The sequence below is a fragment of the Peromyscus maniculatus genome, chromosome 2 (assembly GCF_049852395.1).
Source record: "Peromyscus maniculatus bairdii isolate BWxNUB_F1_BW_parent chromosome 2, HU_Pman_BW_mat_3.1, whole genome shotgun sequence".
Taxonomy (NCBI): Eukaryota; Metazoa; Chordata; class Mammalia; order Rodentia; family Cricetidae; genus Peromyscus; species Peromyscus maniculatus.
This window is the reverse complement of record NC_134853.1, coordinates 172590882-172608176: the sequence shown is the minus strand read 5'-3', so window position 1 is coordinate 172608176 and position 17295 is coordinate 172590882. Positions and strand designations below refer to the sequence as shown.

The 17295-nt window shown below is 50.0% G+C and overlaps 1 protein-coding gene across 7 annotated transcripts in view; it reads left to right on the top strand.

The window, feature by feature from the left end:
* Positions 1-17295, top strand: part of Prkcz (protein kinase C zeta) — a 112649-nt gene that overhangs the window by 74035 nt on the left and 21319 nt on the right. For all 7 annotated transcript variants that reach the window (XR_013049517.1, XM_042272278.2, XM_006992389.4 and 4 more), the window contains 5 exons: positions 3017-3148; positions 4111-4192; positions 6181-6233; positions 6968-7156; positions 10187-10284. Coding sequence is in view for 6 of the 7 variants with exons in the window: in XM_042272278.2 (XP_042128212.1) it covers positions 3017-3148; positions 4111-4192; positions 6181-6233; positions 6968-7156; positions 10187-10284 (554 nt within the window). In the remaining variant the exon portion in view is untranslated. The remainder of the gene's footprint in view (positions 1-3016; positions 3149-4110; positions 4193-6180; positions 6234-6967; positions 7157-10186; positions 10285-17295) is intronic.

The following is a 17295-nucleotide window of genomic DNA, read 5'->3' as shown; positions in this document are numbered from 1 at the left end:
GCGAGCATCACCACCGCCTGGCCAAATCAGCTTTTGATAAACGCCAGGGCAGAGCAGAGTTGTGAGTGTCTAACAAGTGTAATTGCTTGTAAATGCAGACAGCTTGACCCTTACAGATATTTTTTAAATGCAGACATTTTTCTCAGACAGTGTCACGGGCATTGAATATAATCATTGCTTAGGCTTAACTGTGTGAGCTACAGTGGGGTCTGGGTAGCCCCAGGGTGGGGTGCAGTCATGGACTCTGCCATCTAGAATGTATTCTGCCCTACTTCTGTCCAAAAGAATCTACCTCCAACAGTCAGCCCCATGTTGTTCTTTCACAGAGGGGCAACCCACACTCAGGGCATGAACCACAGCAGTTGATAGTGTCTTCTTTGTGGTGGCCACATTACCCTGTGCTGGTACACATGGATCCCTGGGCTACAGGGCAGGCTGGGTAGACGATACTTTGTCTTCTGTTGTGAGTAGATAGAAGCAGTAGAGCATGCTCCCCAGGATCTCAAGAAAAGAAGCTTCTTGGAGTGGGCAAGTTTAGGAGATGACACCCGGTAGGACCATCAAGGATTTCTTCTGAGATCTTTTGTCTGAAGCAACTAAATTGGGTAACAGACATTTCCTACAAAAGGCCAGAATTTATGTTTTCAGTTTTTAAGGACACTTGGTGCTGCCACTGTGACTCAGAAGCCACAGAGAGTAAGAGTGCCAACAGGTACAGCGATGTGCCGGTACAATTTCACAAAAAAGGGGGAGTGGCGGTCCTGAGCTAGGGTGACCTGCTGTGGTTTGCACACCTTTCAAGGGAACTTGGAATTGGTATTTACTCCAGTAACTGAGGCCCTGAGAGAAATGGGTTTGGGTCTTCCCATGAGCCCCACCCTTCCCAGGTAGAGTGAGGCAGAGGAACGGGAATACTCTTTTGGAGAATTTGGAACCTCATACATATACCCTCTAAGGGTCCAGCCCAGCAGTGTCCCCAGGCAGCTGGCAGAAGCAAGTACTGTCCCTCTTGACGGCACCTGAAAGGATTCCCACAGATAGTAAATTGGACATCTGGGCTCACAATCGGCAACTGAAAAAACATAGTAGGAAACTAGTCATTCTGGTCAGGAGCCAGCAGAAACTGAGGAGGAAGGCTTGGCCAGCCTGAATGCAAAAACAAGGGTTTGATATATTTGAAAAATTAAAATACGTGATTGAAAAATAAGAACAAGAAACAAATTAGCAGCATGTAAGACAGACTTAAAATGTTTTTATCCCATTAATCTATTTCCTGTGAGTTCCTGAGAATAGAAGTCTGGAGCTTTGGTTTTGCTTTATTGTTTTAATGGCATGTTTTTTGAAATGTTGATGAGTCAAGTATAGCCTTTTTTAAATAAAGAGCCACTAGCCAGGCGTGGCAGTATACGTGTACCTGTAATGCCAGCACTCTAGAGACAGAAACTGGTGGCCCTCTGTGATTTCGAGGTCTGTTCAACACAGCAGGTTTCCAGCCAGCAAGGCAACATAGAGATGGCATGGCTCAGAAAAAAATAAGAAGAAAATAAAATAAGGAAAAAGGCCATTGGCTCCCCTAGGAAACATGCGTGTGAGGCCTTAGTCCAGCCCATGTTGTCAATTTTGTGCTGCCCTTGGTCAGCAGTTGCCCTGTCCTAGCCCTGGTAAGAGTAGCTCTTGTTGTCCAAATATGGTGATGCAGATCTATAATCACAGAACTGGGGAGGCTGAGGCCAGCCTGGGCTACATGTCAAGACCTTTTCTCAAAAAGATAAGGGGCTAGGAATATATCTCAGTCAGTGGAAGGTTTGCCTAGCATGCACAAGACCCTGAATTCCACCCACAGCACCACATGACAAACCAGGCATTGTTGTGCATGCCTGTGATCCCAGCACTCAGGAAATGGAGGCAGGAAAATCAGAAGTTTAAGCTTGGCCTAGAGAGATGGCTCAGGGGCCATGAGGGCTTGCTGCACAACCATGAGCCTGAGTCTGGATCCCAACACCTGAATAACAAGCCAAGCAGACATGGTCACGCATGCTTGTAACCCCAGCACTGAGTGAGACAGAGATAGAAGGATCACAGGGTTTTGCCCAAATGAGGTCCAGGTTCAGGGAGAAACCCTGCCTCAGAGGAAGAAGGGGGGGGTGTCAAAGTCTTTTTTGTTGTTGTTGTTTTTGTTTTTTGAGACAGGGTTTCTCTGTGAAACAGTCCTGGCAATCCTGGGACTCACTCTGTAGACCAGACTGGCCTCAAACTCACAGAGATCCTCCTGCCTCTGCCTCCCAAGTGCTGGGATTAAAGGCGTGCGCCACCACCGCCTGGCGTCAACGTCATTCTTGATAACATAGAAAGTTTGTGGCTACATGAGACCCTGTCTCAAAAAGATTAAAAGAAAGCCAAAACACATAAGGAAGCTAATAATTCTGAGACAGCAGAGCACCCACATTTCTGTTTGTAGATGTAGATGCCACAGAGCTGCAAGAGGTGTGTCATTTGCCAGAGTGTGACTAGATTCTGAACATAGTTCTTCTCACACAGACTTTATACAAAAGTCATGGACTGTACCACCAGTGGGGCTGGCAGTTATTACTTTCAGATTCATTAGAATCATGAATAATAAAGGACTGCTTAAAATTCTGAAAAATAAAACCCTCACATAATTGCCATGCAGCCATTCACAGTTTTTCCAAGTCAGAATGTCAGCAGTCACCTTTGGGATGACGACAGTCAATTTGAAAGAGAGTCATCAGGAGCTTCCTCTTGACCTGGACTGCTGGACTCTTGGCAGACACCACAGCCTGGTCTCACAACCTCTGGCCTTCATGTAAGCCCAAGAAGGGAACTATTGAGCTGGGATGGGCCTGCATTCAGAAAGGAGGTGTCAGGCCCCTCTCATGTGGTATCTTCTAAATCAGCAAAGGTGTTGTCTGCCTGAGTTTTCAGCCAGACTCTCTAAGTGTGGCATGGACTTCTGGGAGGGCCAGCTGGGCCTGATAGCTGCCATTCCCATCCACAGAGAGCGTACTGTGGCCAGTGCAGCGAAAGGATATGGGGTCTCGCGAGGCAGGGCTACAGGTGCATCAACTGCAAGCTGCTGGTCCATAAACGCTGCCACGTCCTCGTCCCGCTGACCTGCAGGAGGCATATGGTAAGTCGGGGTGTGGGGAGGGGTGGCTGACCTCTGGGCCTGTGGCCAAGTTGACCTTGGCAATCCTTGGTCCTTTTCCTTCCATGGAGCTGTGACACTACATCCTACCTCCAGACAGGAGGAGGCCTCTGTGCTGCAGTGATGACTGTGGGCAGAGTCTAGAACAGCACATCCTGAGCTGTGGGGCCGGAAGGGTCCAGTCCCCCTAGCGTGTTATTAACTGAGTTTTCTATCACTTGTACTTTAAGCCAGTCCGCCCGTACCACCTAGCCTAGGTGTAGAATACTTGCTGGCCCTACCCAATATTTGCCAGACCCAAGGCCTCCGCTCCCAGGAAGGCTGTTGGCTCATCTGCATCTTGCCAGAATGAGGAAGAAAGTTCCCCCGAAGTGGCCTATCCATATTCCATATATCGAATAAGAACAGGATCCAAATTGGAGCATGAGTTACCCACAAGACCACTCCCCTAGAGATCCTTTCTGCTCTGTCTACTCTAAACCCTGAAGGCACATAGGACCTTTCACCCTACAGGTCCAAGTTACCTTAAGATAATGAAATGAGCCCAGAAATGTGACCTGTCAGAGCTCAGTGAGGCCAGCACTTGAACCCTAGGGGCCATCACTACAAGCTGTCTCTATTATAACTTCTGCTACATGGGGCCCCAGAGCCCTTAGACTGATCATCGGGAGCCTGGCTATCAGCCAGATGTCCACAGTGTGGCAAGGGGGTATTTCCAAGCATGGTTAAAGCATCCCTTCTATCAAACATCTGCTGGGAAGGCGACAACCTAAGATCCTGACTGATGACCACCTCAGCCTGTAGACTCACAGCTAACAGTCGTCATCTATTCTGTGCTCTACCCAGCATCACATCGCCACACACATGGTGCAGCTTGCAGTCATGACATCAAAGCTGGGTTTTAACTCCTGTCCCATCACTCCAACACCATCATTTTCTTGCAGGATTCTGTCATGCCTTCCCAAGAGCCTCCAGTAGATGACAAGAATGATGGTGTAGACCTTCCTTCAGAGGAAACTGATGGAAGTAGGTGCCCCTTTCCCCAGCTGTGTGGGCCCCCCTCTTCTGAGCCCTGCAGTGCCTTCCTCTCCATCTTCCTGGCCTTTCCTCCTGACTCCTTCCTACCTGCTCTCCAAGAGTCAATGTGGGTGAGCTGGGCTGGGGACAGTACTGTGCACAGCCACCCCTCTGTCCCCATGGAAATGGGTGGGGCTGCTGGTCTTCCCTGGTAGCTGCCAGGCAGGAATCTCATCACTGGGAACCTGGGGCTGAGACCCTCTTCCTCTGTGCTGATTTCAGTTGTTCTATACAATACTTGATGTGTGACACCCCCGCCCCCAGGCCAGGTACCTCCCACACACTGAGCACTAAACAGAGCTGACCTCCATGGAGGTGGCTCCATATGACCTGTAGCTGCTGCACAGGTGTTGTATTTGGGGACAGTACAAAGGAGGAAAGACTTCTTTTTAAGGTGAAAAAAAAAAAAATTCAGAGTCATGTTCAGTAACACATGCCCTTAAATTCTAGCACTTGGGAGGCAGAGGCAAGAGTATTTCTTCATGAGTTTGAGGCCAGTTTGGTCTACATGGCAAGTTCCAGGCTAGCCAGGGGTGCATAGTGAGACCCTGTCTCAAAAAAAAAAAAAGTGAGATTGTTCCTTCAGATGCTCTTCCTACCCACCCACCCATCTGTCCATCACACACACACACACACTCATCCATCATCCATCCATCCATCCATCCATCCATCCATCCATCCATCCATCCATCCATCCATCCATCCATCATGTATCTGTCATTCACTTATTTATCCATGTAGCCATTTATCATCCATCTGTTTATCATCTCCCCTCCCACATATCCATCCATCATCCACCTACCTATCTATCCATCATCTGCTTTTCCAACATCTACCCTCCCACCCCTTGTGCCATGAACTTACTTATGTCCCCTCATTCACACTCTCCTAAGAGAAACTGGAAGATGATATACCAAAACCTTGTGTCTCCACATGGTCCTAGACTTTCAGTGATTTTACTTAAGATTTTTTACATTATGGTAGTATGAAAGAACGTCTACCTACACAACTGCATCTTGGTATTTTCAACTTAGGTATACATTCAATCGTTATTTGATAGTATACTAAATGTGTTCTCTTCCTCCTCTGACTGTATGTGCACATGTGCTTGCACACAAGAGGGTGTGTGTATCTACGCCATTGCTAGGGATCCTCCTGTCTCCAGTCCCCCAGCGCTGGTGTTACAAGCATGTTCCACCACACCTGTCTCTTACGGTGTGCTAGGGATCCAAACTCAGATCTCCACAATTGTGTGGCAAGCATTTTTACCTGTTGAGCTGTCTTCTCACCCCGTGGTTTTGATTTTTGGGGCAGGGTTTATGCAGCCCAACTTGCCCTCAAATTCATTATATAGACAAGGATGACCCTCAATGTCTGATTCTCCCGCCTCTGCGTCCCAAGTGGAATGCTAGGATTACAGGCATATGCCATCCTGCCCACTTGCTTTCTGTGGCACTGGTGATTAAACCCAGGGCTGTGTGCATACTAGGTAAGTGCTTTACCAACTGAGCCACATCTCCAGCCCTCTTTTGTATTTGTTTGAGACAAGGTCTCACTTTGTAGCCCTAACTGGCCTTGAACTGTACAATCCTCCTGCCTTTACTTCCCAGGTACTAGGAATAGGGGCATGCACCACAGCACCAGCCCTAAATGAACTGTGCACACTGCATTTTCAGCATATAATACTTGTGGTCTGGTGGATTTATAGGTTGTGACTTCTTCCCAGTGCCTCACCCTCGTGTTCACACAGCCAGTTTGGTTCAGCCTAGCACTCTTTAAACTAGGATCTGATGTGGCTGCTTCCTGGATTGGCCCCTGAGCACTGCTGTCCTGTCTGAGGCCCCTAGCACCCTGCCGTGGGATGAGGCTCCACTGGGTCCCTGTGCTCCTGTGACATTTATAAAACCCTTCCTTCCTTCCTTCCTTCTCTTTACTAGTTGCTTATATTTCTTCATCTCGGAAACATGACAACATCAAAGACGATTCTGAGGTAAGTGAATAAAATTAATGTTGCTGGAGGCTTTTCAGAAATCCTGTTTGCTTCTGGGACAGTTACATGGATTTCAGTGCAGCCCAGGTGTATTAGGAAATTTTTGTGCCTGGCTCAGATGAGACCAGTGGCCTGACTGTGACTTCGCCACACTGTATCTGCTCCCAAGCCTCACCTCTTAGCTGCTTCCCTTGTCCTTTCTGGTCTGGCAAGCCCTCAGCTGTTCCCCCAGTCAGGCCTTTTCCCAGAATCTGACCCACAGGCTCCATCTGGCTCCATCCAGCCCCATACCTGCAGCCAGCTCTGGTGATAAATCTGTTTGGGGAAACAGAAGAACATGCTGTGCTCACAGCCTTTGCTGATTACCTTACAGAGCAGGCTCTGCCCTCTCCACCCTCGTGGAGCAGGACCCCCACCCCAGCCTCACAGAGCATGCACTACTTTCCTGACCCTCATGGAGCAGGTCCCTAAACTCCCCACTCTTAGAGAACATGCCCAAGTTTGCAGCCCCACAGAACCCTCATGCAGGCACCGCTGTATTTCTACCTCTTTCCTTGAGAAGCCCACGGTCTTGGTTCATAGTTTTTCTAACCAGAGTTAGATGGGGCTGGGTGCTAGAACGTGAGACGTGGCTCCATGCTGAGGAATAGGCCTCGTTGCCTTCCATATGAGGGTGAACAGTTCTTGGATTCTGGCAAATGGTGCCCCCTTCCCTTCTCTGAACCTCTCCCTAGGACCTTAAGCCTGTCATCGATGGGGTAGACGGTATCAAAATCTCTCAGGGGCTGGGGCTGCAGGACTTCGACCTCATCAGAGTCATCGGGCGTGGGAGCTATGCCAAGGTCCTCCTGGTGCGGCTGAAGAAGAACGATCAGATTTATGCCATGAAGGTGGTAAAGAAGGAACTTGTCCACGATGACGAGGTAAGTGTGTGTCCTACCAAAGTGTCCTGTGGGACTCAGGATGTGTACATCTGTTCACTGATATGGATGTGCAGGAAGACATCACCAAAGGGAGTGGAAACTGGGCTTTAGTGAATTGAATGCTACACCGAGTCATGGCTTCTCACTTTCAAAGTTTGCAGCAGCAAAATTAGAATCTTTGAGTTTAATGATGGTTCATCTCTTAATGGACATTTTCCCTAGAATATGGGACTTTTTGCACTGTTGCGAAAAGTAACCGTAAACTTTCACAAGCAGGAGTGTGTTTAGTCCATTTCCATTCTTTCTGTGTATTTCTTTTTTCTTTTCTTTTTTTGTTTTGTTTTGTTTTGTTTTGTTTTGTTTTTTTGGTTTTTCAAACAGGGTTTCTCTGTGTAGTCCTGGCTGTCCTAGAACTCATTCTGTAGATCAGGCTGGCCTAGAACTTACCTGCCACCACCTCCTGAGTGCTGGGATTAAAGTCATGGGCCACCACCACCCAGCTCTTTTCTGTGTATTTCTAGGAGTAGTCGTGTGGTAATTCTGGATGTAGTTTCTGGAGAAATTCCCAAACTGTGTCCAACATGGTTGCACCATTTTATTTTCCTGCCAATGGGGCACAGGGCTCTATCTTCACCAACACTTATTTTCTGGCTTTTTGTTTCCCTCCAGTACATATGTGAGTACCCACTATGTGCCTTTCCCTCCAGTACGTATGTGAGTACCCACTGTGTGCCTTTCCCTCTCAGTACGTATGTGAGTACCCACTGTGTGCCTTTCCCCCCCAGTGTCTGTGAGTACCCACTGTGTGCCTTTCCCCCCAGTGTCTGTGAGTACCCACTGTGTGCCTTTCCCTCCAGTACATATGTGAGTACCCACTGTGTGCCTTTCCCCCACAGTGTCTGTGAGTACCCACTGTGTGCCTTTCCCCCCAGTACATATGTGAGTACCCACTGTGTGCCTTTCCCCCCCAGTGTCTGTGAGTACCCACTATGTGCCTTGACTTGCAGCTTCTCTGATGATGGATGAGGCTGACACGTTTTCACGCGTTTGTTGCTTCAGGTCTGTTTGCTGTTTTGCTGTTATACTGGTGCCCACTCTGTCTCTCCAGAGCAGAGGAAAGCCAGTGTGTAGATAACAGTGATGCTGCCCGTTAGCTGCTGCCAGCACTAAGCATTGTCGTGTTTGTCGGGTCATAGAAAGGATCTCCACCCCCACCCCAGCCATCAGGACTTGGGGCTGACTTGGTTTGGGACCTTCACATGTAGGGTGCATTTGTACAATGCACAGCCTGTCAAGCTGGCCCTGTGTCCCTGGATGCTGAGTGAATGGATGCGAACCCATGACTCAAGCCTGTCCTCACCACCAGGTGTCACCTCTCCTCACAGTCTTGAGTACCCTTCTGAGCTGAAACTGGTTCTCTTTCTGAGTCACCTTTGCCTCAGGGCTCCACCTTAGCCACTGCTTCCCAAGCATTTGCCTCCTACCTTCCCCTGCTTTGTCTAGGATGTGGCTCTGAACAAGGCCTGAGGGGCTGCCCCACTGGCTCCTGCTGTCCTTGAGCCTGGCCTGGCTTGCTTGGAGCTGAGGCTCCTGGGACACACAAGCCCCTCACCCTCGTCCTCGCCAGGCCCCAGGCATTGTTTATGCGATGCTAGTTTGCCAGTGGCTTGGATGGTTTCAAGTAAAGTCGTTTCTCCTAGTGGTAGGTTCTCTGAGGCGACCTTCCGACTTGCTCCCTGCCGAGTTGCCGTCCAGCCACACACACACACACACACACACACACACACGCACGCACGCACGCACGCACGCACGCGTGCACGCGCACGCACAGGCACCCATGCATGCGCGCACTGCGGTGTCAGCCCTGCACAGTGCCAGGTGTTCCTGTAAATTAGAACCTGTGGTGATGCTGCTGGTGCAGGCTGGCCCAGGCTTGGCAGAGGTGGAGGACAGCCAGCCCACTGGTTTCCATCCAGGAATCTGGATGCCCTGGCAGCTGCTTCAAGTGTGAGCCGCCTGAGTGTGACAGTCAGGTCAGGTTGGGTGAGCAAGTCTGGAGTCTGGATGAAGTGGAGCTAGGTGTCCTCTGCACGGAGAAGGGTGGAGCCCCTGGGGATCAGAAGTAGCAGAGGGCACACCAGGGGGAGTGACGGCTGTCTCCAGCTCACTAAGTGGGTGCCAACTAAGAATCTGATCATTTGCTTTCCCAAAAACCTTCCAGACAGTACTATTTGAACATGTCTCTGCCCTTCTCACTTTTCTACACATCAAGGTGGGGGTTGGGAGCCTCATCTCCCTCTGTCCCTGGGGCTGTGGTGGAGCCAAGCCGTGGTCTCTGACTTTGCAGCATCCTGCTGAGCCGCTGCACAGAGTGGGGGAGATGGCCCCGGGGTAGCAGCTGAGCTCTGGACATGACTGGGGCTTGTCTGCAGACTCAGTGGCTTTGGGCCTCAGGGAATCTGCTCAGTCCTCCATCCTCACTTTCCTTGTGTCCTGACTGATTATGATACAGCCTTTCAAGAACCTTCATGGGGAGCACAAGTCAGTGTGTGCAGAACCAAACCCAGCAAGCGTCTTGGGATGGGGAGGTGATGTTGGAGACAGTAATGATGGTAATGACAGGAAGTGGGGGTGGATGGGTGATGGTAGTGATGGCCATGGCGATGATGGTATCAGGATGAGGATCATGGGCGAAGGATGGTAGTGATGGTGATCGTTTGGGGTTTGTTTTTTGTCTGAGACAGGATCATTCTGTAACACAGACTGCAGGCTGCCTGGGAACTTAATGTATAGCCCAAGCTGGTGTTGCACTTGCCAGCAGTCCTGGCCTTACCTTCCTCAGTGCTGGGACCACAGGTGCTGAGCCACCACACCTGCTTGTGATGTGTGTCTTGATAGGTGGTTCCTTTTTACCTCCAAATTGCCTTCTCAAAAACAGAGGGGGAAAAGCCTTTCCCGTCTTGTCCCTGCCCTCTCCAGGGCCCTCAGCAGTGCTTCGGAGCCTCACTGGCGCTGCCCGGTCTCTTTCAGGACATCGACTGGGTGCAGACAGAGAAACACGTGTTCGAGCAGGCGTCCAGCAACCCCTTCCTGGTTGGCTTACACTCCTGTTTCCAGACAACGAGCCGGTAAGGAAGGAAGTGTTTCCTTGGGTTCTGCTGCTTCCTGATAAGAACCCCCAGAAGCCAAGGTGAACTGCAGTTCCGGGGGTCCTCTATGGGCCTCCTCCCATGAAAGCCTGGGTTGTTTTTAGATCCTCAGACTTACTTTGTGGTTCCCGTTGGCTGGTGTCACATGTAGTGGACTTCACACATCTGAACTTACATGATGCCATTTGTGGGATCTTCTTGAAGGCATCCTACCAAATGCAGGTCTTAGGTCTGATGTGGGGTGTCTGAGCAAGCATGGGTATCCTGTGCTGCTGCTGTTCACGGAACAGAGACATGCATTAATAAGCACTAAAGGTGTCCCTTCTAAGCTTTACTATATATGTTGAAATTCTACTGCTTTTAAAATGTTTGAAATCTAGTGGCCTAAGATCACAACAGTACACTGTTAAGAATCTAGGGACCAGCCCGGCTGGGCGGCAGTGGCGCGCACACCTTAAATCCCAGCACTCGGGAGGCAGAGCCCGGCGGATCTCTGTGAGTTCGAGGCCAGCCTGGTCTACAGAGCGAGATCCAGGACAGGCACCAAAACTACACAGAGAAACCCTGCCTCGAAAAAACAAAAAACAAAAAAAAAAGCATCTGGAGACCAGGTGACTTAGACGAATGTTTATCCACCATCCCCCACCCACCATGTCAGGAGCAGGACTCCTGGGGGCTTCGCATCCCCTGCTCAAGGTGATGGCTTGTACCAAAAGGATAAATAAAAATTGGCAAAGCTGAGCCAAGTGTGGTGATACTTCTGTAATCCCAACACTCAGAAGACTGAGGCAGGAGGATCATGAGTTTGAGGCCAGCCTGAGCTAAATAATAAGATCCTATCTAAAAATAAACTGGGCAAAAGGAAAATGGTGCTTGAAGCAAATTCTAGAAAAAACAAGGCACAAATCTCAGAACACTGTCCCCAGTCCTTCCCAAAGTCCTGATCTAGAAGTATTCAGCAGCCAGTCTTCTCATGGGCCATGAGCTAAAGACCAGGAAAGCCAGCTGTGGAGTGCAGGCTTGAGACTCCAAGGGCAACAATGGACTGCCCAGCCCAGCCCCCCAGCCCCGGTGGATGGGTGGTCATTGGTTCTTATCTCTCACACATGGGGAGGACCTCTGCTTTGCAGGTTCTGTTTTCACATGTTACCTCTAGAAGCATCTCAGAAGCACACCTACAGACACTGCTTAGCCAGGCCAGCTAAGTTAACATAAAATCATAAGCTAAAGCCTTGCTGTGTGCAGCCTGGCACAGTGAGCCCTGCTCTCCACATCGGGCACATTTTATAGGAGCCAGTTTGTAGTTCAGGTTCCTCAGCTCTGGCCTTTGTGATCCTACCTGAGAAGCCCTGGACTGAACTGGCCTTTTCCTAAACCAGTTGAGGGTTATGTCCATTGCGGCTGGTGGCATTCCTGTCATCAAGAGGAAATCCTGTTGTCATCCCTTCCCTGCATCTAACTCCTGAATGTGTGTGTCTCAGATTCTCTCCTTCCTCCTGCTTGAAGCCTGGCCGCAGGATGCCCAGTCCCCAGGGCTCCCTTCTCCTGATCGGGGCAGCTCTGATTACTTTGTAGTCCCCACTGGGAGGAATCCAAGCTTCCTGTGCATGGGGAAGAGGACTCTGTAATCATTCCCTACCCTTGCCTCACAGAGTCCTTTCTCCCTGTTTCTTCCCCTCCCCAAGAGCCAGAGCCACCAAAAAGGCTCAGCAGTCAATGGTCCCCTTTGTGCATGCCCATGGCCCTGTCTCTACACTGTCCTGGCCCCGACCATGTCTCTGGTGAATAGGAACAAGCCTGAGGGAAGGCAGCCCAACCCAGCCTTGGAGTTCCCAAAGGGTGAGGATGCAAAAAAATGGTTGTGCTCTAATCAGCATTTGCAGGATTGCTGATAAAACAAAGACCAGGAGTTCCAGCAGCTCCACCCAGGTCACCTAAGTGCAAAAAGTGACGCTGGGACAATGCAGCAGCCTCAGCATCCCAAACTGCAAGGCCTGGTCCCAGGAAATGCCTCTGCATGTCAAGTTTCTTTGCCTGTTTTTCTTTGTACTGGATCTGTCACTGACACTGGAAGCGTCTGACTTGGGTGGTTTACGGTTTGCAACTTTCCTTGGGTGTTTTCCTTGAGTGCATCTGCTTTGACGGTCAGAAAATGTGTATGTGTGTCTTCCTTTCTGGCTGTGAGCTCCATCAGAGAAGGGCTTGCTATGTGTTTTTGTATCTCCGGCGTTTGGATACCTGTCAGTAAACCGTGATGGTCTGAGAGGGGTGAAATTTAAAATAAAATCATGTTTCCTGTAGAAATATAAAATGTGCACTGTAAATTTCATGACTTGTTGCTGGGCAGTGGTGGCACACACCTTTAATCCCAGCACTTGGGAGGCAAAGGCAGGTGGATCTCTATGAGTTCGAGGCAGCCTCAACAGCCAGGACAGCCAGGGCAGTTACACAGAGAGACCCTGTCTCAACAAAAAAACAAAACAAAATAAAAATTTCATGGCTTATAAGGGAACCAGTAAGTTGTTGCAGCCAGCCCTGGTGTACTGGCAGCTAGGATGTCAGTGGATTCACTGTGGTCTCAGAACAGGGTTGGCAATGTTCTTCCACTCATCAGACCTAACTTGCAGGTCTAGAAGCTTCTTTTCTGTTGCTGTCCATGGAGTCCCTCTCAGAGTTGAGAAGTAACTCAGATGCCACAAAACTCTAGAAATAGGTATCAGAAGAGCACAAGCCACATCGTGTCATCGCTTGGGTCTGCCCTAAAGATGTGCTGACAGCAGTCAGTCAAGACCACAGCCCACACTTCCTGGCTGTTTGTTCCTGCACTGCACAAACACTTCATGTGTTTCCTCTGGAAACAAAGCTGGGAAGTTCTGGAAGGTAGTTGATGTGGGAAGCCTTTCTCCTGGTTGGTGCTGTGTCTTTGCACAAATGGCAGCATTGTGTACCAGCCCCAGCGTCTCCCTCAGTCAGAGATAGAGGGAGGTCTGTTCCAGCTGTCCATATGTCCTCACTGACCTTGCACAGATGAGGCAAAGCACCACGAACAGAAAATCTGGTGCCTGTACTTGGGTACGAGATACACCTGATGCCTCGTCTATCCCGCTCTTAATGACCACAGGGTTTATAAAGTCTTCTCCTAGAAACTCACCCTGAGGTCTTGCTGAGCCTGTTGCTAGGGACTGAATGAATGTCAGTGTGTTCTACCTCCCAGCAGATCATACACAACAGGAAACGGTGAACTCCAGGCAGGATGCTGGCTAGCACTTGCAGGCAGCCGTGAGTGGAAATCTAGTAAATAAAAGACAATGGTTTCCACATGTGCCTGGTGATTATAAAGAGGCCTCTTCAGGGCTGGGGGATGGAGGGATAAGGATTTCTTTCTTTCCTTCCCCAATCCAGCAGTGCCTCTCCTGGTGGGCCTCGCAGAATCCTTGCTCTCATCGGCCGGGACCTCTCCCATGGTATGTGTAACATGCTGTGAGACAAGGATAGGGCATTTTCATACCAAGCATCTGTTCATGGCAGCCATACCCCGTGTCTACGTGGTCTTTCCCAACAGTAACCAGAATTAAAATGTTGCCACAAAAACCTCTAAAAACAGGGAAATCATTTCAGCTTACACTGTTCCAGGAAAAATGGCAACCTCAAAAGACTGCCAAAATGATTCCTTTTAAGCCCCTCTGTGTGTGCCCCCAATTTAAGGGTGGCCTGGGGACAGGGATGCAAACTGCTACTGAAGTATCTGCTGCTGGCTAGAGCGTTGCTCGAGATAGAACGTGGGCTTAACGTGTGCAGAGCCTTAGGTTCAATCCCTAGCACAAAAAAAGAAAACAATTTAGTTAGCTTGGCCTGCTGTGGAGTAGCTTTCACGTTTTTTTTTTTAACTTATTACTGTGGTGTGTGGGAGGTGGGGGTGTGCTAACCTGTCTGGAAGTCAGAGGCTGTGTAGAGTTGTCCTTCCTTCCACCTTCCTGTGGGTTGTGGGGTTCAAACTCAGGTCACCTGGCTTGCTCCACAAGCTGCCTTGCTGACACCCTGCTTTCACTTTTAAGGAAGGGTAAACCTGCTGACAGTTGTCCTTGGAGAGGCCCCCAAAAATATCTTGTCTTAGACACTTGAGGAAACTCATCCTGCCTGAAGCGGCTTATGGGTATTAAATGCCACTTGATCCCTCGTGTCTGTTTATAGAGAACTATAAAATCTGCCACGGTGCTGACGAGGGAGGGAGCCTTTTCTCTTGGATCAGGAAGTAACTCCCCTGGAATAGGTCATAGATGTATCAGGAGGGGCCCCAGAGGTTGGCACCCAGACTAGGACATGGGAGTGAAGAAGTTCCCTGTGTGTCCACAGTTGTGTCTGGCAAGGAGGTGAAACTCAGCTGGATGGCACATCGGAGCTGAGCAGCCACGGGGCAGCAGGTGATCCCTTACCCCTTGCCATAGTGGAGAGGGAGGAAGTCCCCTGGCTCAGGGACCTCACCCAGCCCCCCAGGAATAAGCAAAGCAGCCCAGTGACCCTGGGCAGGCCTAGGCTGGATATAGAGAGGAGAGCTCACTGGGTGTGGGAGATAGAGCAAGCGAGGTCATTATGGTAAGAAACAAGAAGTGACAGTGAGCGGTGTGTACCAGGTCCAGCCCTCAGAACCACTTCCTGTGGCCTCAACAGGGCCCACATTGCTGTGAACTGGGCAAGAATCACTCAGGCCGTGGGAGGGAGGGTGACTCAGGCTCTGTCAGACTCCTGTCGTCACGCTGGAGCCCAGAATGGAAAGAACTAGTGTTGAGTGGCAGCTGTGGAACTGAGCGTGGGAGCCATGTCAGCCTTCGTGATGACAGCATAACATCTCAAAACCCTGGAGTGGTTCTCGTACAGCTCCAGCAGCCCCTTACTCTAGAACACAGCTCTAGACACTAAGCTTAGACCAGGGGTCCAGAGTCGGTGAATTGTGCTCACTCAGATATAGGAGCTCCAGGGATGTTATTGTTAAATGTTGTTGGTTCTCTCTGCCATCTTAAGAACACTGGGTAGCTATTGGTGAGTCATCATGAAGCCCTGGGCAGCAAAGGGACCCTTGGCACCCCGTGACATCGCTTGTGTCCACTGAATGACAACACAGAGGTGTTTCTCTCATTAGGGCATGCCCTCCACCATCTATGAGAGAGATTTAGCTGTCTGTTCCCAGCTAGGAAGTGACAGGCAGCTTTTGGGTGTATTGCTGGGGGGTGGGAGTGAGGTCACACTCTCCACAGCCAAGTCCTTGAGCCAGTGGCCTTGACTGACAGACCTAAAAGTGGTTGTGCCATAGCGGGTGGGTATGAGATTGGCATGTACCTCTCCATTCAGAGCTGAACACCCTTTTTGCTGTGTTCTGCCTTGCTCTGGGGACGGTGGCTGGCTTCACAAGGATGTGGGACTCCTTTTGTTAAAGTGGCTGTCAGGATCAGCTCTGGAAGTCAATTTCTCTCCCTCCTCCCTCTCCTTTTCTCCCTCCTCCCTCTCCCCCCTCCCTCCACATAGTCTTACTATGTAGCGTAGGCTGACCCTGGAACTTTCCATTCTCCCGCCTCCATCTGCTGAGTGCTAGGCTCACAAACACACATGTACTACCATGCCTAACTTTAAATTTTCTTTTGTTGTTTATTGGTTGGTGCAGAGGGTCAAACCCAGGACCTTGCACATGCGAAGCAGCTGCTCTGCCGCTCATTCACACCCTAGTTCATCTTCGCCCATTCATTGTGGGGGTGGGGACACATGCCTGTCTGTGCTGGTGTCCTTGCCTGTGTGTGTATGAAGGCCAGAAATTGACTTCCAGTGTCTTCCTCAACAACCCCCACACTTTACTTTTTTGTTTTGTTTGAGGCAGACATTGCCCTCCCCCACAGGGTTGGTGTCTCATCTTCCTCGGGCTGCTGATGCTAGCTGGACACTCCACCTTGCAGGTGACTGACAAGAATGACCAGCACGGTCCTCTTCCTTGCCAGGGATAGAATATTAAGATGGCACAATGCCAGCCACAAGCATCGGTCACATGCCATCAGAAAATAGACAGACAGAAAGGGGGTGAGGGGTGCTCTCCAAACCCTGATACCCTCCGGCAGACGTGCCCTTGTATGGGGCTGGAAGGGACGACAGAGAGGGCCACCCTCGGCCCTCGCTCCGGCTTCTGTTCACAGGAGCTGCTGCAGTGGGCAAAGCTCTAAGAGACAAGAACCATCCCTCCAGTCCTAGACCTGCCGCTGAAGTCCTTCAGGTCACCAGCAGGTGGAGAAGGTTCTAGAGACACTAAGAGGGCATGTGGGCAAGAAGAGGAACCAGTGACTGGCTCAGAAGGGTATTTATCTTGTCAGGGTACCTGCATCTATTTCTGTTTTACTGTCAGGAGAGCATTATGGGCTGGGGAGACTGCTCAGCAGTTAAACACCTGCTGCATGGGCCCCGAGGACTGAAGTCTGGATCTCCGGGACACGTGTAAATGTTGGCGGTGGGGCTGTTCACCTGCAGTTCCAATCCAGGCCTTGGAAGGCGGAGTGAGGGGCTCCCCTAAGCAAGCTGTCTAGCAACAGGAGCAGTACCAATCATGAAATCTGGGCTTGATTGAGAGACCCTACCTTAGTGAATAAGGTGGAGGAGGGGAATAGAGGAAGAGTTCCAACATAACTTCAGAGCTCCAAACACACACATGTGCCCACACACATGTATACACACACCACACATGAAAAAGAGCCCCTCCCAAAAGAAAAAAAAGAGCATATTGCCTTGGGAGATCGCCAGTTCTGAAGATGGCTGAATTTTTACTCCCTGGAGCCCCCCCCCCCCAAAATGAATTGTCACCTAAATACTGCTAAAATGGTCCTGATGCTAGACTGTCCCTGGATGCCTGGAGAAAGCCATGTCCTGTGTTAGTCTGACACTGGCTTTCAAACTTTGCTGATATTTACGATTTTTTCATTGTTATTTGTAGTGATGTTTGGTTGGTCTGTAGTTTTC